Source organism: Rana temporaria, chromosome 3, assembly GCF_905171775.1.
Source record: "Rana temporaria chromosome 3, aRanTem1.1, whole genome shotgun sequence".
In the NCBI taxonomy this organism is placed as follows: domain Eukaryota; kingdom Metazoa; phylum Chordata; class Amphibia; order Anura; family Ranidae; genus Rana; species Rana temporaria.
The window spans coordinates 382,064,908-382,086,426 of record NC_053491.1 but is presented as its reverse complement, the minus strand read 5'-3'; the positions used below and the strand labels follow the sequence as shown (position 1 = coordinate 382,086,426).

Below are 21,519 nucleotides of genomic sequence, written 5' to 3'. Positions count from 1 at the left end.
TTTGTCGGACGGCCGACGGACCTTAGATAGAGAACCTGTTCTCTTTTTGTCCGTCGGACTTCCGACGGGGTCACGGCGGACTTTTGCACGGTCAAAAGTCCGACCGTGTGTTTGGGGCATAAGAAAGCATGACAGAGGTTTTAATGCTTCACTGTTCTGTCCAAAAAAGCTTTTGTGTTGGCAAACAGAGATACAGTATACCATTTGGGTTGGTTTGATCTAAATTCAATTTGCAAAGCTCTGGTTTGCACCTAGGTATCAATAATTGATCACATGAGAATTTGATTTTGAACAAAAAAGGGACATCTTCAAAAACATCAACAAAGTTTCTAGAATGCATCTCTTACGCCCCGCTTCTCTTCTCCTACCACCATGCCCGCCGCCGGCTATTACCAGCAAGATGTCGAATCGACAGCTGGTAGTTGCTTTGTATTGCACAGCAGGAGCAGATGTCAAAATGCAGCTACTTCTGTATAAAATGACATTTGCAGATAGTCTACAGTGTCATTAAGTAATATAGTGTAACAAGTGTACTATTACATTGTATTTACTATTTCATTCAGGTGTAGAGATCAAAGGTATAAACTGTATTTCTTAACCTCTTATTAACCCTTAGTAAACCCAAATCCATTCTAATTAACTCCTTCACGCCCTTTTCCCCTTACCTTTTTAATTTGTTAAAGTACCGTAATTAGAAAGTTATCACCAAATAGGTGAAAATTTAAAGCTACAGTTGGAAAAACTGTTGGTGCTATATATTTCCTATATAATAATAATTGTTCTAATCCATAAGGGGGGTATACAGGTCGGAGAGATGAAGTGAATGGTATCAAGTTCCAAGTGTTAGGTGACTAACTGGCGCTAACTGCAAGGTTAGGCTCTCGTTGTAATGGCCCACCTGCAGGATTCCTTTGAAGTACTATTTCTATGGGACTCTAACATTTATTTCTGCCTTTCAGGTTGGAAGTCGGATGGTCATTGTTTTCGGAGGGATAGTGATGCTTCTACTGGGCATGTTTGGTAAAATTGGTGCTATATTTGCCACTATACCGACTCCAGTAATCGGCGGAATGTTCCTGGTGATGTTTGGGGTAATTGCGGCAGTTGGGATGTCCAATTTGCAGGTGAATGGGAAAGACGTTCTTTGTGTTTGTTTTTTCTTCTTTTATGTCTTGAAGATCACTTTAAGAAAAACTTACAAATTAAAACACTCTCTAGTCTAGAACAGTGGTTCTCAACCTATTTAGTGCCGTGACCCCTTGATAACATTTCCCAAGTTGTGGGGTCCCCTAACAGTAAAATTATTTTCGTAGTGTGGGTTGTCAGCACCCAAGGCAAGACAAGAGAAGTAATTTGCGCCCCTAACCCACGGACATTTAGCGCTCCCTGAGTCCCTTCCACTCGTACAGTATTAAAAACCCTTATGGTACATTTTAAGATGCACCACTCTTTCTCTATGTTCTTCTTTCTTTCCCTTTTATCTCTCTCTATACTAATTCCGTGTTTTTTTCCCCTTCTTTCTCTAGCCCTCTTTATTGTTCTTTCTCATATTCTTTCTCTCCATCTTTCTTTATTCCTCCCCTTCTTTTCCTCTCCCTTCCATGTATTCTTTATTTTTACTCCTTCGCTTACGCCTTGGTAGGGGGGCGTAATGGGATGTGTGGCAGTGCTGGCGGGAGTTGGGATAAGTGGCAGTGCTGGTGGGTGGGTGGGGTGAGTGGCAGTTCTGGGGGGAGTTCTGATCAGCCAACTTAGGTGCTTTTGATCAAGGTCATCTGCTGATCTGAAAACTGTAGTGAGGACTTTTAATGGCTCCAGCCAATTTAAATGAACTATAATTACAGGTAGTGTTACTCACTGTGTCAGAAGTGACACCTATGCCAAAATCAGGAGATAGGGTCTCCTTTCAGCCCCTCCCACTTTACATTCCTCACCAGTCAGCTGACCTCTAGTCTCTGCCCCCCAGTCATGCCGTGAACTAAATGAGCTGCTGCAAAGAGGCTGAGCGAGCATCTGCGAGCTCCAGGAACAGTCCTGCTGGGCGGCCGCAAAAAGGCTGGGAGAGCGTTGCGGGCTTCAGGAATAGCCCAGGATTCGGTGACCCCTGGCAAATTGTCATTCGACCCCCGGGGGGTCCCCGACTCCAGGTTGAGAACCACTGCTCTAGACCTTGGATACAATACTTTTGGTACACATGAAGATCTGTTCTGGTTTTATTTATTTTTTTACAGTTTGCTGACATGAATTCCTCCAGAAATATATTTATAGCTGGATTTTCCATATTTTGTGGCCTGACCATTCCAAACTGGGTGAACAAAAATGCAGCACTTTTAGAAACGGGTAAGGAAGAGAGTTTACTCGGTGAACTGTCCCAGTTCTATCATTTTTTTTAATACCGCTATTAGACTGTTTTTGCCATATGCCATTCATCATAACTCTTCTGAGTGTTTATTTTACATCCAATTAAAGTGGAACTGTCATCAATCATTTTTTCATGTTAAGTCCATACTTTTAATATGTCAGTGTATATCGGTGCCAGGTATTTATTACCTCTCACTGAGATCACAGTACTCCCCCCTGACAATGCCTTCATCTGCTTTTCTCTCCAGAATAACATTACCCATCTGTTCAGGCATCACACAGGGTCATCATATAATTTGTGAACTGGGATGCCAGCTCAGATATGACACAGTCATGCAAATATTGGTGCCTGTGCAGTCTTTTCTCTGTGTTCACAAATGTCTGATGTCAGATTAACCCCTGCTGCAGCCTCTCACCTTTTGACCTGGTACCAGGTTACAATGTTGCAGTCTGCACACTGGTGGAAATGAGAATGAGCAAATGCTTCATCCTGCCTGCACCAGACTGATGACATCACACACCACATTCAAAACGCACTGCCCTTGCAATCTGCAGCAGGTGTCAATCCAATGCTAAGGACACCCCAAATTAAGGTTGAAAACGCAGTGTGTTTACCTGCACCAGATCACACGGTACAGTATTACCATGCAATCCAGTTGCAGTGCACTTTTTGGTTTGGTGCAGTGCCATTTCAGCCCATTCAGAAAACGCACCGCACTCAAATTACACAGGAACGCAAGCACATTCCTGTGCAATTTCTGGTGGATATATGCATTAATGTGGATGAGCCATCACTTTATATGAGAAAAAGAGGAGAAATTAATTGGACTTTATGTGTGCAACATAATGGTAAACAAAGTTTATTTCCTTTTAAAAAACTATTTTTATTGAACAATAATCTAAAATATTAAATCGATATAAAAACATATGCACTTATGACCCAATTTATATGGTCCTTAGTTACATAGCGGTATTGTACAGATGAATCCCAACATGTTTCGCCCGTTAAGGCTTCTTCAGGTGATGAATTATCCGCTAGGGGTCAAGGCGTTCTATTAAATGAAAACAGAGTATAAGTATTCACAAACCATACCAAAAAGGTAATTGTGTTGTGAACCAGCCCTATTCCAAAGGAGTTTTTTATTGGTATTGAACTAGGCATAAAGTAACAACATCAATCCTGACATAAACATGCACCTATGTATGTTGGAAAAAAACAGGCAAAGGAATAGATAAGGCAAGGTCTCTGCAATATGGCATATGCAGAAGGAATGTCAAGAACTGATTTTGAGTAATAAAAGTTGGATCTCTTTTGACAAGGTTCTGTAATTTGTGACTTTAGGGGTTTAATCCTGTAAATTTGTAAGGGCCACATTATACTTGCTTTTCCAGTACTCTCCTGTGGCGTCCCTTTCTATTGCAGTCGGCACCAAATTACCCAGTGTCACCCCCTCTGTCATGTGAGGAGGTCAGAGGCTCCTCTATAACCAGAAGTACTCTGTATTTAACAATGGCAGACACCGAAAAAGGAGCACAGAGAGGTGAATATAAAGGGGTTAGGGATTAGCTTTACACAGACAATGTCACTTTGCCCTCAACGGACAGGGTAAGAGGATCTCTTTGAGCATGGCTGCTAAACCTGTTATGACCACTAGAGGGAGAACTTTATCTAAAATACAATGATCAAAATATGGAACAGCAAGCAGGTAAAAATCTCATTAAAAAATAAATGACCTCCTTCTGAAAATGGTAGTTGCCTCTCTGTTATCCTGTCCACAATTTACTGACCAAGACCAACGGTGAGTTTTGAATAAGTCACTGTATTAAAGCTGTTGGATCAGCATGACCGCCAGACAGTTGGCATTTCAGAAAGAGGTCAGCATAGGCTGCCCTTTTATATGCTGCTCTTTGGTACAACTTTAATTTAACTTCACAGCGTAAGTCAGAGAATGGCTCCTTCCATCACATAAGAATATAACTGTTAAGGAAATTTGTAAGTTCTGTATATCATTTTATTCTATACTGTGGGCCAGATCCACAAAGAAGTTACGTCGGCGTATCTATTGATACGCCGCGTAACTTCTAGGAAGCCCCGTCGTATCTTTGTTTTGTATCCACAAAACAAGATACGACTGAATGGGGGCTAGATCCAACTGACGTACGCCGTCGGATCTTAGGTGCATATTTACGCTGGCCACTAGGTGTCGCTTCCGTTGATTTCCGCGTAGAGTATGCAAATTAGCTAGATACGGCTTTTTTCGGCATAACGTTACCCCTGGGTCTATGAGGCGTACGCAATGTTAAGTATGGACGTCGGGCCAGCGTCGAATTTTCCGCTGTGTACGTCGTTTGCGTAAAACGTTTGCGAATAGGGCTTTGCATAAATTACGTTCACGTCGAAAGCATTGACTATTTGCGACGTGATTTTGAGAATGCGCACTGGGATACCCCCACGGACGTTCAAAAAAAACGTCATTTACGTGGGGTCAAGTTGAATTAACATAAAACATGCCCACATCTTTGTCATTTGAATTCCGCGCCCTTACGCCGACACATTTACACTACGCCGCCGTAACTTTAGACGCAAGTGCTTTGTGAATACAGCACTTGCCTCTCAAAGTAGCGGCGGCGTAGCGGAACTACGATACGCTACGCCTGCTTAAAATTACGCCGATCTACGTGGATCTGGCCCTGTATGTTTTGCACACTGCCCTCACTGTAATCACTAATAATGTTTTCAGTGCATGTTTGCATTCTTTCGAGTCCCGATCAGAATTAGTCTGCCTATGTTATGCCCCTTGTTACTATAAACGTACAATTGTAATATTAATGTGATTCCTACGTAATCATGTGTATAAAAACCTTCAATTACATCATAATAAAGCAGAACAGTTATTTGGAAAGATGCTGAGTGTATCTTTTGTGCCTGTTACCTACTGCAGTGGATATTATTAATTTGGAACCACTAATCAATATGAGGATAGGAGTTGCCTTTCAATAAAATTTTCAGGTCAATAACTAAAAACATACATTTCTTTCTTCCCAGGAATCAGTGGGCTAGACCAAGTGATTCTGGTGCTACTAACTACAGGAATGTTTGTCGGAGGTTCCCTAGGCTTCATTCTAGACAACACCATACCAGGTAACCAAGGTTTAGCACTAAAGAAGACCTGCCTTTGTTTAAAGAGGTCAGTCCACCCAAAACTGATATAAAAAAAAAGCCAGGGACTGGTGGGCAAAACCAACCGTGGGTTAAATCAACCATGGGTTAATAGTGGAGACTCCAGGGCTGGGATAATCAGACTGGCATTTACAGCTCTGCATGACAACTATTTATATGGGCAGAATATGTAGGACTAGCAGGAAACATTTAAGTAGCTGAGGGGAATTTGTTTCCTCAGCTGGACCTGCTGTAAACTGAAATATCATCTTTTTTAGTCAGACTGCCCCTTTTAAAGTAGTTATAAAGGCTGAAGGTTTTTTACCTTCATGGATAGAATGATGCATAAAAACCTTTTTTGTACAGCAGCCCCCCCCCCCCTGTAATACTTACCTGAGCTCCCTCATGATCAAGAGATGTGCACTCTGGGGACTCTCCCTCATTGGCTGAGACAGCAGCATTAGCCATTGGCTCCCGTTGCTGTCCACTACCTCCAGTGAGCCAATGAGGAGAGAAAGGGGACGGGGCCGAGCCGTGGCTCCTTGTCTGAATGGACATGCAGAGAAGCTGCTCAGGAGCATGCACTGCTTGTGTGCCCCTATTGCATGTTGAAAAGGAGGGGCCAGAACCTGAGAAGGAGGATCGGGGCTGTTCTGTGCAAAATCACTGCGCACAGCAGGTTAAGTATGACATGTTTGTTATTTAAATAGGAAAAATAAAACATTTACAATCACTTAAAGCACATTAAAAAAAAGTAAATATATACTGTGTGTGTGTGTGTGTATATATATATATATTGGTGTTCAAAAATAAAAATTATATACTGTATATATAATGTGTGTGTATGTATGTGTGTTTTTTTTTATTTATTTTCAAAAAGAGGTTGGGGGAGGTATTCTGTAGGAAGTTATGAGTACACTGGATTTGTGGCTGGATCAGCAGGTATTTTTCTGTACTTGCAATATTTTTAAGGGATAAAACTTGCTGTATTGCATTTCACAGTTTTATTTTGCCCAGACATACACTTTAACCAGTTAACAACCGCCCTATAGACGAAATACGTCTACAAGGCGGTTGCTTAACTCTGGGAGGACGTCCATGGACGTCCTCCCAGAATCGCGCTCCGGCGCGCCCCCTGGGGCGCGCGCGCACACGGTAATGTCCAGAATGTCTGGATCACGATAGCGGCGGTTTACCACGTGATCGCTCCGTCCAATGACGGAGCGATCACTTGTAAACAAACCGGCGTCATGTGATGACGCTGGTTCCTCCCTCCCCTCTCTGTACCGAACGGTACAGTGTGTGAGAGGAGAGGGGAGAGAGCGGAAGCAGCAGCAGCTGCTGTGGGCTGGATCTGTGACAAATGCAGTCACAGATCCAGCCATCCATCCCTCCCTGTGCAATACTCTGCAATAACACCAATACTCTGCAATACCCCCCATACTCTGCAATGCCCCAAAATACTCTGCAATACCCCACAATACTTTGCAATACCCCACAATACCCTGCAACGTCGCCTATGGGGATTCTTAGGTAGCGAATTTTGGCGCCATTCCATGAGCGTGTGCAATTTTGAAGGGTGACATGTTGGGTATCTATTTACTCGGCGTAACTTCATCTTTCACATTTATGCAAAAGAATGAAGAAAAAATACAAAATTTGCTAAATTTTATAACAGAAACAAAGAAAAATTCATTTTTTTTACAGAATTTTCAGTCTTTTTTCTCTTATAGCGCAAAAAATAAAAAACCCAACGGTGATTAAATACCACCAAAAGAAAGCTCTATTTGTGTGAAAAAAAGGACGAAAATTTCATTTGGGTACAATGTTGTATGACTAAGTAATTGTCATTCAAATTGTGAGAGCACCGAAAGCTGAAAATTGGTCTGGTTATTAAGTGGGTTTACGTTCCCAGTGGTTAAAGAAACTTCACAGATGTAACAAAGCGAGTTTCTTCTATTTCTCTCTTTGTAAACACATATTTGACTCCATTCAGTCCCAACTCCTCCTATCTTTCCTCCTTTTAGCTATTATTATTATTTTTGCTGGTTTTTATTTTATTTTTAGTTTTTGTGTATGCTCATTGTATTAAATACATACATGTAAATGTATCCCCTTATTCACACTGAAAATTACATTTTATTTTTAAAGTCTTTAACTTTGCCATAATTTGTGTTAGAAACATGTATAACATAATTTTATGTTATACAGGACAAATCACAGAATAAAACTGCCACTTTTTTTATCACAGTAGCAGTTCCTTTGAATAGCCATGAATCTGGATATTTTCACAGAATATTATTATTATTTTTTTTTTTTTACTTATGCAGGCACAAAGGAAGAGCGAGGACTCATTGCTTGGAAAGAGGTGAACGGTGAGACAGACTTGGATTGCTGCGATGTGAACAATGTCTATGACCTTCCCTTTGGCATTGGAACAAAATTCTGTACCGCCTCCTGGCTCCGATATGTTCCATTCTGTCCCAAACCCAAAGAAATGCCTTTTGTGACTAATGAGAACGGTGACTTAAACAGCTACACGGAGACAAAACACTGATGGCGTCCAATGCGTCTCACAGGTCATGGACATTACCAGGCGGCTGTACATTGGGAGTCTCCAGGAAGCACCTTTCACTGCCACAACAAATGGGAAACAAAATGTCATAGCAAAAAAAAAGAAATCCAGACTGTTTAAATCAGATGTTTAACTTGTATATATATAATCACGGAAAATGTCCACGCATTTAAATTGTACTTTGTCTAACCTACCTGTAATCCTCCCTTATGTTAAATAGCCACCCTCTACACACCAGCTGAAAATCAAAACCAGCTGCAGTGCTTACTGAAAAAAGGGGAAAGCTCAATTCTGGGCACTGTCATTTTATTATATAGTGCCTTTTAATAATTGAATGTCCAATTACTTCAAATGGTTTAAAGAGTACTTTCAGTAAGTACAGCTCTTCTGTTCCTGCTGAAAGGTTCACCCACAAATACCATCAGCATTGGCATCAGCTCTGAAATCGTGTCTCTGCCCCCGTCTGCGACTGGCCATTCCCGATAGGAAACCTGCGATCGTGCAATAGGAGTCATAATCTGGTTAGAGTGTTACTAAACCCAGAACCCTGCATTCATTATATGTAGTCTCCTATAGTACACTCATACAATATAATGCAAAACCACAATCAAAACAAAAGCATGTGGCTGGTTAATCATATATGTTTATATATACTGTATATACGTATTTGTTAATGTGCTTGAAGTGATATTAAAGGCAAAAATAAAAAACATGTCATACTTAGTGTTAGTAAACCCAGCACTCTGCATTCACTATATCTGGTTTCCCACAGTACACAAAGCATGGAAATGCAATTATTTTAGTAAATATAAACTGCCAAATATCTTTTTTTCATCAGCAGTATATCGCAGTCTTGTCACTTCTATTGGTGCCCGGTTAAAGCTTGTAGGAGGAGTTTTCATTCTCCTATGACTGTCCTATATGGCTGCATGACCCCTGGACAGTGCTGATTGGCCCTGTGCTGATCACATGCACCCTCCCATACAAAAAAAAAAACAAACTCTAGCAATACACACCAAACTGAGCATGTGCAGACTGACTCCAAAGGCTCTGTCTTATCAGGAGATGGATTGGGGACAGTGTAAGAAGAGTAGGGTCAGAGCAGACAGGATAAAACAGACTTTTTTAGAAAATGCAGAGGATTAACCCCTTAGGTTGCAGTGAGTATAACAAGCATGCTTTACTGCATATACAGACTGATTTTACAGTTGTGGGTTTAGTAACACTTTTAAATATTTTTTTCATTTGAAGAAGTCGCACAATAAAGAGGAACTGCAGGCTGCTCACCTAATTTGTAACAAAAAAATCTTTGCCATTCTGAAGCTTCCCTCCAACCAATTTGCATATTATTTTAAATATACTGTGATTCTTTACTTGCCAAATATGCTGCAGAAATCTCCCTCCACTGAGTTTGGCTGCAACTATTTTAACTGTGGGCAGCTGAAGCTTCCTGGATTTACACAGACACACCTGCAGCTCTCATTGGCCCTCTTATGAGTCACCCCCCCTCCCCTTCCTGGCAAACGCTCACCAGAGTGAGAGAGAGAGAGAGAGAGATAGCGAGAGAGAGAGAGAGAGAGAGAGAGAGAGAGAGAGAGAGAGAGAGAGAGCGAGCTGTGCATGATGTCATAAGCCTAGGCTTTTTACCACAAAAAAAAACAGGAAGTGGGCTGTAGAAGGTATTTACTGGCAAAAAAAATATGTTTTACTATCCAAAGTTAAAACAACAAGGGCAGAAGATTTAATAGATGGAAAAATGACTGAAGGTTTAAAGCCAAAAAGTTGGATCCCCCCTCCCCACTTTGTGTACTGGAGAGGGATGCTCAGAGAGCATTAAAAAATAAATAAAAAAATTGGCCCCCGAGTAAGTTGGTTAACTATGGCACTGCAAAGAAATCCTCTTCAAATGAAAACTGAAACAAAGGCTGAAGAGAGCAGGGTTTTCCCCCTAAAAATACAGTAACGTTAAAGTGGCATTAAAATCTGCCCCCCAGGTTTATGCCATAACGTGTTACTATGCAACGAATGCCAGTGCATTATGACAGACTTAGCTGTCAAACGGAGCCCCCCCCCCCCCCTTGTAGCGCTGCCACTGTTCCCGCTGGTATCGGGCACTTACATCTTCCGGATTCTGTCTTTTCGGCCACTTGATAGGCCGGGTGGCGATAACTTCCTTCCCATGCACACAGGAATCACATCACCATAGCAAAGAGCTTGAATAACTCAGGGAGAGGCATTTATGACTTCTGTTATAAAAACCCTGCCACAGATTTTTGCAAATTTGAGTTGAATACCTCTTTAAAACAGACATTTGTTATTGCGACTCTAGATTACATACTATAATCATTAAGTACTAAATGTAACGCATAATTTAAAAGGTGACTGACCTCTGTCATAACAAAATATCCGGCATTGTATATTTACACCATATATTTTGATGAGTATGTTGCGCCACAAGCATAAACATTCTACTTATGATAAAATTGCATGCAATTTGTTAATCAACAATAGACAACATAACGGAAAGATCATAGACTGAACCACTTTAGAGCACAGTGCTCCAAGCTCCAAGATTTTATCCTTGAACGTCACTGTGCATGTCATTTTAATAAGATATTATTTGAAAAACATTTCCCCAGAGTACTTAAACCCCTTTCACACTGAGGGCGTTTTGCAGGTGCTATAGCGTTAAAAATAGCGCCTGCAATCCGCCCTTAAACAGCTGCTTTATTCAATTCAGTGTGAAAGCCCGAGGGCTTTTACACTGGAACGATGTGCTGGCAGGGCGTCAGGAAAAGTCCTGCCAGCAGCTTCTTTGGAGCGCATTAGGAGCAGTGAACTCACGGCTCCTAATGCGCTCCTCCCCATTAAAATCAATGGGCAGCGCCGCCGGCAATACACCGCTGTAGCGGTGCATTGCGGGCGGTATTAACCCTTTCTCGCCCACTAGCAGGGGGTTAAAAGCTTCCCGCTAGCGGCCGAAATGCGACGGCAATCCGGCGGTAAAATAGTGGCATTTTACCGCCAACGCTATGCTGCGTGAGTGAGACGTGAAAGGTCCTAGTCTCACGGTCTGAGAACGATTTTCCAGAAATTATGAAAACCATGGTAGATCCGAGTCTGCCACTCCAGCCACCTCTGTTAGGTGGGTTAACAGGAGTTTGTGGTCTACTGTGTCAAAGACAGCACTAATGTCCAGCAGAATCAGGAGACAAGATTCTCCGTCATCTGCTGCTTCGAGAGCGTCATCCCATATTTTAAGAAGTGCTGTTTCCGTACCATGTCCTGGACGAAAACCCGATTGTAGCGGGTCCAGCAGTTTGTGGGTGTCTAAATGGTGGTGTACTACTACTTTTTCCATAACCTAGGAGAAGATATTGAGGGAGGTTATGGGACGCCAATTGTTTGGGTCAAGGTTAGTTTTTTTTAGAAGGGGTTTAATTATGCCTTGTTTTAAGGAGGTCGGCACAAAACCCTCCTTAAACGATTGGTTTATAAGGTGAGTGATCTCTGGTGCCAAAATATCGGCACATTCTTTCACCAGTTTTGTGGGAATGATGTCATTGGGAGATGTACTATCTCGGAGACTTCCGATGAAATTGTCTCTAGTGAAAATTTTATTGATTTAAAAGCGTTTGTATTTTCTTTTTGATTAGTGGGGGTGAGGTTGGAGTTTTTTTTTTTTTGCTGAATTGTTTTACGAATTTTTTCGATTTTATTAATGAAAAAATCCGATAATTCATTGCAAAACTCTTGTGTTTCGTTTTTTGGAGCCTCTAGCCAGGCTGGGTTCATATTCTGAGCGATTATGTTGAAGAGCTCTCGCGGACGATTCCCGGCTTTTGCGAGTATATTTGAAAAATGCTCTTTTTTTGCTTTGAAGATTTCCTTGTGATATTTTTTAGTAATTAATTTATAATTTGCGTGGTTTTTCTCTGTAGAGTTTCTTCTCCAGGCGCTTTCCGCTCTCCTGCGTTCTTACTTCAATGACATAAGAGTGTCATTGAACCAGCTGGAGTTATTTTTACGGATAAGCGCTCTGCGTTTCAGGGCGATTATATCTGCGGTCTGCAGTAAAACTTTATTAATAGAGTTGAGGGTTTCTGCTGCTGATTGAGTTTGCTTTAATGCTGTCATTTTATTTAATAATGTAGTTTTGAAGAGTTCCGAGTTTCTTCAGGGATCTGGTCCAATATGTCCTTTCCTGGTTTGCAGGTTTTTTTTGAGATGGTGTTGGTGGTTATTGTGAATTTAATCGCATGATGATCTGTCCAGGGTAGTGGTCTATTTTCTGAAATATTGACGTCTATATCATGTTTGAAGATCAGGTCAAGGATGTGACCTGAGGCATGCGTGGGCTCACATATCAGTTGCTGCAGACCAAGTCCTTCTAGTTGGTCAATGCAAGCGCTGGCTATGGGGTCCTGTACGGAGTTGGCCCAGAGGTTGAAATCCCCGAGTAGCAGGAGATGTTTGGCTTTTTGAGTGTAAGTAGCGATACCTTTTGTCAGCGATGTAGGAAGGTGCGTCTTTGGGCCTGGCGGTCTGTAGAATAATAGTATGTGGACCATGTCCTGGTGTGTTGTTTGAAGTTGCAGAGTGAGCGTTTCCATGAACGGCAATGAGCTCTGTAAGTCTGGTTTGGTGAGAGCGAGATGAGATGTGTAGACTACTGCTAGGCCTCCTCCTTGTCGCCCAATTCTGTTCTCGGTTAGGATACCATAATTCTCTGGCACGAGTTCTCCTAGGATGGTGTTACAATCTAATGTTAGCCAACTTTCGGTGATGAAGAGGCAGTCTATGTTGTGTTGGGTGATGACGTTGTGGATTTCCAGTATTTGCTTGACTGCGGATCTTGCGTTAATCATGGCGCATGAAAGGTGTTTTTCCTGAGGAGGTGTCCTACTGTATTTGCAGGTTCTTAGCAATTGTTCATTTATTAGTATTTTTTTAATGGCATCTGGTAATGTTGCGGTGGTCTTCCTTAAACCATAAATGGCTTTTGCTGAGTATTTCATCTTAAGCATGATACAAAAGACGCCTAAGATGGCGCGACGGTTAACCGTGATAGTCACTAGAGAAAAACGGCGGCCAAGACTGCCTGGTAAGACCGTGCTGATAATGATGATCAGAGACGGAATTTGTGGCCCCCCAATCTAACCCAGGTTGATCCAGAGGAAGGCAAAAAAAAAAAAACGCAGAGCGAGGCCAATATAGTGCAGCTAGGGAGAAAAATTCCTTCCTGACCCCTCGGGAGGCAATCGGGTAGACCCCTGGATCAACTATCTATGGTGAATGGGCCTGGGTTCTTACCTGTTTGAAGTGGGACGTCACGACTGTTTGTAGTGCAGTTGCTTATCTTCTGGTGGATCAGCGGTGGGTGCGGAGGTGAAAAGTGAGGAAAAAAAGTGAGGAAAGAAAAGTAGGGGGGGGGGGGTCCGTGCTGGTCACAGAGGTCGTATTTTTGTGGTAGTGGTATATTTTGTAGTGGTGATAGTAAGATTAGATGGTCTGGGTGTACCAAGATACCTGCCGGAACGGTAGTAGGCCCGAGCCGTGGACTTTCCCACTGGGGGTGGTGGGCCCTCGGCTCGGGGGGGGGGGGGGGCTTCGTCTAACCTGTTTAGAGCAGGGGGATGCCTGGGGGAGCTGGATTTGCGGTGGCGGAGTTCTCGCTGCGGCGATCGGCCTGCAGACTATCGTGGGAGGCTTTCACCTACCTCTTGGGGCAGGCTCCTGGTTCGGGCTGCACTCTCAACGGTGTCTGGAGGCATGGCGGACCTGCGGGAGGAAAATGGTAGGAGGAAAGGAAGGGGGACGGCTCGTGTTTAGGCCGTGGTCTGTCCTACTGGGCTGCTTGTCAGCTGCTCTAGGGCCCGTAGGTGACAGACCGTGGCTTGCGGGAAGTGAGGCTGGGTCCTGTATGATTTAGGGCGGGCTAGGGGGAGAGGAATTGAGAGAAATTGCGGCTGATGGAAGTAGATGCTGGACTGAGAGCTGGAAGCCGGAGCCTGCCTGCCTGGAGCTATGAGCCGCACGTCCTACTCCTAGGATCGTGCGCCGATTTGAGCTCCTGTTGCTATCCTTTGCTTCCTGTACTAGGCTTTAGCCCTTTTGATCTAAACCATTCCATTATAGCTCTGGCTGTATGTTAAGGGCCGTTGTAAGGTCAACCTCCGCCCCAGTCTCAAGTCGTTTGCAGACACTTAAGCCTCGTACACACGATTGGATTTTCCGACGGGAATTGTGTGATGACAGCCCATTGGCCGAAAAACCGACCGTTTGTGTGCTCTATCAGACAATTGTCAGATTTTCTGCAGACAACGGTCTGTTGTCAGATTTTCCAATCGTGTGTACACAAGTCAGTCAGACAAAAGTACAAACACGCATGCTTGGAATCAATGCTCACCAAACACAATATTAGCAGAAGGTGCCCAAAGGGTACGCTCAAGAGCTAAAATTTCACGTAGTAGGTCACTACTTCCGTGTTTATTGGGCAAGAATTGTGTGCCGTTTGTATGCAAGATAAGTTTATGGCCAATGCCCTTTGAACAAAAGTCTGACTCTTTGTCTGCGGAAAATCCGATCGTGTGTACGAGGTTTACTTCTAAAGCCTGGTACACACGATTGGATTTCTGCAGACAACGCGTAGGACTTTTGTCAGAAGGGCGTTGGCCAGGAATTTGTCTTGCATACAAACTGCACACAATTGTTGGCCATCAAACACGAAACTATGTTTTTTTTTAGCGCCACCCTTTGGGCACCTGCTAATATTGTGTTATGGTTAGTATTGCTTCTGAGCATGCGTGTTTGTAATTTGGAGTTTTGTCCGATGGACTTCTGTACACATGATCGCATAATCCGTCAACACACATTTGTTGTCAGAAAATTTTAAAGCATGCTATCCAACATTTGTTGGCGGAAAATCAGACAATTGTCCCATGGAGCGTACAAACGGTCAGATTTTCTGACAACAGCCTGCCATCACACAATTCCCGACAGATTAGGCATGTGCAAAAGGGAAAATTTTGTTTTGTTTTAATTCGTTATTTAATTAATTTCATTAAGTTAGGTTCGTTACATGTGTTAAATTCGTTTTCGGAACTCGTTCGTTTTCGAACGAATTTCGAAAAATCCGGTCGAATTCGAAAATATTTCGTCCGTTTTCGGAATTCGTTCGTTTTCGACCAAATTTTTCGAAAAATCCGGTCGAATTCGAAAGTATTTCGACCGGATTCGACAACAAATAGTCTCTTTTCGAATATAATTTCGAAATTCTAAAAAAAAAAAATATTCGAATTCCAAATCGAAAACCCGCGGACGAAATTCGATCGGAATTAAAAAAAAATAAAAATTTTTTTTTTCGAATTCCAAATCGAAAACCCGCGGACGAAATTCGAAAAAAAATAAAAATTTTTTTAATTCCGATCGAATTTCGTCCGCGGGTTTTCGATTCGGAATCGAAAACGTTCGTTCGGATTCGGTAAATTCATTAATATTGCAATTCGGGAATTCGTATGCATCCGAATGTCCGAATAATGAAAAATTTGTCCGAATTTCGATTCGGAACGAAACGAAATGCACATGCCTACGACAGATAATCCGATCGTGTGTATTAGCAGGGCCGCCATCAGGGGGGTACAGGCAGTAGACCTGTAAGGGGCCCGGATGACAACCCCTTTTAAAAAAAAATGTTTTTTTATATATTTTGCGGACAGAGTGGCAAAAATGTTCCATGCAGCACGCTTTGTTGATAGTACTGCCCACACAATTCTAGTGAGTAAGCACAGTGTAGCTGTGTGAAACGTGTCCACCATTGTTCCGGCTATTGCACTTGTGGTGTATGTCATGTACCTTTCTATGGGATATTCAATAGGGATGCACCGAAATGGAAATTTCAGAACCGAAACAAAACCGAAATAAAAAAAAAATTCAGTCCGAAACCGAAAATGACTTTTTCTTTGTTTTCCCCCAATTTCATTTTTTTGGCACAGTGGCTGCGTTTAATGGGCACAGTGGCTGCATGTGATGGCACAGTGGCTGCGTTTGATGGGCACAGTGGCTACATGTGATGGCACAGTGGCTGCGTGTGATGGGCACAGTGGCGGCAATTGATGGGGCAAACTGGCAGTGGCAATACTTGATGGTTATAGTGGCTGCGTTTGATGGCACAGTGGCGACGTGTGATGGCACAGTGGCTGCGTTTGATGGAACAGTGGCTGCGTTTGATGGCACAGTGGCTGCGTTTGATGGCACAGTGGCTGCGTTTGATGGCACAGTGGCTGCGTTTGATGGGCACAGTGGCGACGTGTGTTGGCACAGTGGCGACATGTGTTGGCACAGTGGCTGCATGTGATGGCACAGTGGCTGCGTTTGATGGGCACAGTGGCTGTATGTGATGGCACAGTGAGGCTGCAATTAATGTTTTTTTTGGTAGTCAGATAAGGCAAGCATGGCTCAATAACACACAAACGTTTTTTTTTTAAAAACGTTTGTGTGTTATTGAGCAATGCTTGCCTTATCTGTCTACCAAAACAAATATCAATTGCAGCCTCACTGTGAAAAAATGGCAGATAAATTTTTTTTTTACAGTCACCTCAGTTAGTTAACCATGTGCCTCCGCCCCCCCCCCCCCCCTCCTAAAACAAGAGATGAACTAGCCATTTAACAGATTGCTCCTAACAGGTTTTGTACACAACTTAGTACTGCTTACTTTTTAAGTGGAGGACACTGCTAGGTTCCTCCTAGGCAGGCAGTGTGTTGTGACTCAGTCTCAGCCTCAGTCTGATGCTCCGACACAGCTCCCTGCGCGCTCCGAGTCCTCCCTCGCCTCCGGCCGTGACGTCACGCGGCTCACGCCGCTGGACTAAACCAAGAGACTCCCCCATAGGGGGAGTCCAAACAGGAATAGGAGCTAGAAGGACAAGGTGGAGCGCGATCAGCAGTCGGCACACAGTTAGCGCAAGCAGCGGCAGTGGCTTTGTACTATGTGCAGGTCTGGCGGCCAGCATGTGGGTCTACGTATATTGATATGAACATTGCCTCCCCCCCCCTCCTAGTAAAAAATGGTATCACCCATTCACCCAGCTTTATTATCGGCATTTTAACTTTATTTCGGCAGGGACCCAGAAACGCTATTTTCGGCCGATATGTGTCGGCCACCGATAATCGGTGCATCCCTAATATTCAATAAATGGACTTCTATTATGTCCGTGGTTCTCTTGAAAAGCAAGAACGCGGTGAAGTCATTGCGTACGACGAGCATGCGTTCGTCACATTCGATGCCGCCGCCATCTTGCCTCACCCTACCTTTGCCGTGGAAGCTACCGCCCATGCGTCAGTCATTTCGATCATGCGCAGGTTTCCACGGCGACCAGGTAAGTATACACACTCTCGGCAGGAAAACTGCAGAGAATCTCACAACGAGAAAATAGAGAACATGTTCTCTATTTTTTTCATCTAGATTCTGGGCAGATTCTGACCAGATTTTTTTCCATTGTGGAATGAGTAAAGGAGGGCTAATGCAAGTTTTGCTTAAATGACTGTCCACTGTTACATCCATTGTTCCCATTAAAGGGAACATCTGACCCGTGTGACAGATGGAAACCCTATTTTCCATCCGTCTAGCGGATCGGATGAAAACAGACTCTAGGGTCCGTCTTCATCCGATCCCCCATAGGGGAGAGCGGCGCTCTGACAGGTCGGTCCCTGCACAGTGTGCAGAGACCGACCTGTCATCTGCCTGCTCAGCGAGGATCGACGGAGCGAACCCCGCTGAGGAAAGGGGAGCCATAACATGGACGCGTCTGTGTGAAAGGGCCCTAAAGCAAACCTGTCAGAGATATTTTTCATTCAAAGCAGGTGCACGTTACAGAGCACAGTACTCCACCAGACAATTCCTTCATCTGCTTTCCTCTCCAGAAGAATGGCTTCATCTTTGTTTAGGCATCATCCAGGGTCACAGTTTTACTTCCTGGGCTAAGGTGCTGGCTCAGGGATAACATAATCATGTAGATATTGGTGCCTGCATAGTTCTTAGCTGTGTTAACAAATATCTAGCACAGTCCAGCCCCTGCTGCAGCCTCTCACCTTGTAACTTGCTGCATTGCAGATTGATGACTGAGGAGGAGGAGACTAAAGAAATGTTTCTTCCTGCCTGTAGCAGACTAGGAAAAGTCACTGGATTGGAACTCAAGGATGTCTACTTGATTTTTTTTTTAGGCTCTTGCATACACATATGGACATAATAAAATTCTAAAATCCACTCACTGGCAGAAAGATCCAGCTTAAAAAAAAAGTAATGGTCCATAACCTGCTTCTGTTTACACGTGTAACTGTCCGTAAATCATTCACATCTTTAACCACTTGCCCACTGGGCATGTAAACCCCCTTCCTAACCAGACCAATTTTCAGTGCTCTCACATTTTGAATGACAATTACTCAGTCATGAAAAACTATAGCCATATGAAACTTTTGTCCCTTTTTTCACACAAATAGATTTATTTTGGTGATATTTAATCACCACTGGGTTGTTGTTTTTTTGCGCTATAAATGAAAAAAGACTGAAAATGTATCTTTCTTCGTTTCGGTTATAAAATTTTGCAAATATGTAATTTTGTTCCACCTAAATTTTGGGCCAAAATTCATACTGCTACATCTTTGGTAAAAATGACTAAAATCAGTGTATATTATTTGGTCTTTGTGAAAGTTATAGTGTCTACCATCTATGGTGCCAATCTCTGAAAATTGATCACACCCGATGTACTGACGGCCTATCTAATTTTTTGAGCCACCAACAAACCAGGAAAGTACAAATACCCCCCAAATTACCCCTTTTTGGAAAGTAGACATTCTCAATGTATTTAGTATGAGGCATGGTGAGTTTTTTTATGTCATTTTTTCCCACAATTCTTTGCAAAATTAAGATTTTTTTTCTTCACAAAATTGTCATAACAAGTTATTTCTCACACACAGCATATGCATACCACAATTTACACCCCAAAATACATTCTACGACTCCTGAGCATGGCGATACCACATGTGAGAGACTTTTACACAGCCTGGCCACATACAGAGGCCCGACATGCAAGGAGCACCTCCAGGTATTCTACAGACATAAATTACACATTTAGGCCCCTTTCACATTGGGGCGGGAGGCGCGGTATAGCGCCGCTAAAAATAGCGGCGCTATACCATCGGAATTCGGCCGCTAGCGGGGCAGTATTAACCCCCGCTAGCGGCTGATAAAGGGTTAATACCGCCCGCAATGCGCCTCTGCAGAGGCGCATTGCCGCGGTTTCCCATTGTTTTAAATGGGAAGGAGCGGTATACACGCCGCTCCTCTCACTGCTCCAAAGATGCTGCTGACAGGAGATTTTTTTCTCTCCCGCCAATGCATCGCCTCAGTGTGAAAGCCCTCCGGCTTTCACATTGAGGTTGCTGGGAAGGAGTTTTTCAGGTAGTATAGCAGCGCTATTTTTAGCCTGAAAAACTCCTCAGTGTGAAAGGGGCCCTAGTTTCTTGACTACTACCTCCTCTTACACCTTTGAAGGCCCTGGAGCACCATGACAATGGAAACGCCCAAAAAATTACCTCATTTTGTAAAGCAAACACCCAACATATTTTCTATGAGGCATAATGAGTCTTTTGAACATGTAATTTTTTTTCCACAAGTTTTTGGAAAATGTGGAAAGAAAAGTTGTCCATGTATAAGATATTTCTAACACATAGCATGTACATACCGAAAATTACACAATATATTCTGCTACTCATCCTGAGTATGGCGATACCACCTTTTGTGAGACTTTTACACAGCCATGCCACATACAATGCCAACAAGCAGGGAGCACCATCAGGTGTTCTAGGAGCATAAATTACACATCTAATTTGACTACCTATTACACTTTTGTGAGACACTGATGGGCACTGTAGTGGCATGGATGAGACCTGATGTTGGCATGGATAGGTACTGATGTTGGCATGAATGTGGCACGGATGAGCACTGATGTGGCATGAATGATCACTGATGTTGCACAGATGATCACTGACATGGCACAGATGAGCATGAATGAGCCATGGATGGAGCATAGATGGGCAGGAATGTGCGGAGATCAGCTCTGTGGGCACTTCAGATCCAGCCCACAGCACTGCTGCACCCGACTCCTTTCTCCCCTCGCACACTGTATCGATCGGTGCGAGGAGAGGGGAGGAGCTGAACTGGACATGCTCTCATCTGTTGACAACTGATTGCTTCGTCATTGGACAGGGCGAACACGTGGTAAAGGGCTGCTGTCATTGGCCCTTTACGTGATGTGCTGGGTCTGGAGGACCCAACAGTCATGGACTTTCCCGGGTGCGTGCCCCAGTTGGTGCATGGGAGTGAGATTCTGAGAGGACGTCATATGATGGCCTCACAGAGTTATCCGACCGTGCTGTAGCCATCATTTGTCTGAATTGAGCACATGAACAGAAGGGGGAGACTGAGAGCAGTAGGATTAACCAACAGCCGGTAATACACCATTTATTAATAGTTTTGTTATTATGTAGATTTAGTGACGCTTTAACAGAGCACAAGATTACTAAGCACAATGCAGCTGTGCGCATGGGCCCATCATATATAAGACTGCTGCATTCAGATCCGTAAGACTCTGTACTGATCTTAACACAGTGGGGCAGATTCAAGAAGCTATTGCGCCCACGCAACCATAGGTTGCGCGGCGCAATAGCTGTTTTGCTCCCGCGTAGCGAATGCCCCTGATTCAGGAACATCGCTACGCGGACTGCAGCCTAGGATATGACAGGCATAAGCCTCCTTATGCCTTCATATCTCAGGCTGCATTCTTGCGTTGTCCGCTAGGGGGCGCGGCCATTGTGATCGGCGTATAGTATGCAAATTGCATACTACCACCGATTCACAAAAGTTGCGCGGGCCCTGCGCACGCAAGGTACGGAGTTTCCGTACGGCGACTTTAGCGCAAGGTTGCTCCTGCTGTAGCAGGGGCAGCCAATGCTAAAGTATAGCCGCCCTTCCCGCTCGTGAAATTTAAATTTCACGTCGTTTACGTAAGTGATTCGTGAATGGCGCTGGACGCCATTCACGTTCACTTAGAAGCAAATGACGTCCTTGCGACGTCATTTGCCGCAATGCACGTCGGGAAAGTTTCCCGACGGAGCATGCGCTGTTCGCTCGGCGCGGGAGCGCGCCTAATTTAAATGATTCCCGCCCCCGGCGGGATCATTTACATTAGGCACCCTTACGCCCGGCTATTTAGCATAGCGCCCGCGCAATTTACGGAGCTACTGCTCCGTGAATCGCGGGCATATCAAAATATTTGCGTGGGCGCAGAGCAAAAATCGTTGCCCTTTGCCCACGCAAATATTGCGTGGATCTACCTGAATCTGGCCCAGTGTTTTTTTTACAACC

At 43.7% G+C, this 21,519-nt stretch overlaps 1 protein-coding gene across 1 annotated transcript in view; it reads left to right on the top strand.

The window, feature by feature from the left end:
* LOC120932869 (solute carrier family 23 member 1-like) overlaps positions 1-8,799 on the top strand; it is a 59,524-nt gene extending 50,725 nt beyond the window's left edge. Inside the window, exons 9-12 of the mRNA XM_040345667.1 lie at positions 960-1,124; positions 2,232-2,340; positions 5,408-5,503; positions 7,852-8,799. Of these exons, the coding sequence (XP_040201601.1) occupies positions 960-1,124; positions 2,232-2,340; positions 5,408-5,503; positions 7,852-8,078 (597 nt within the window). The 3' untranslated portion in view covers positions 8,079-8,799. The remainder of the gene's footprint in view (positions 1-959; positions 1,125-2,231; positions 2,341-5,407; positions 5,504-7,851) is intronic.
* Positions 8,800-21,519: the final 12,720 nt, after the last annotated feature.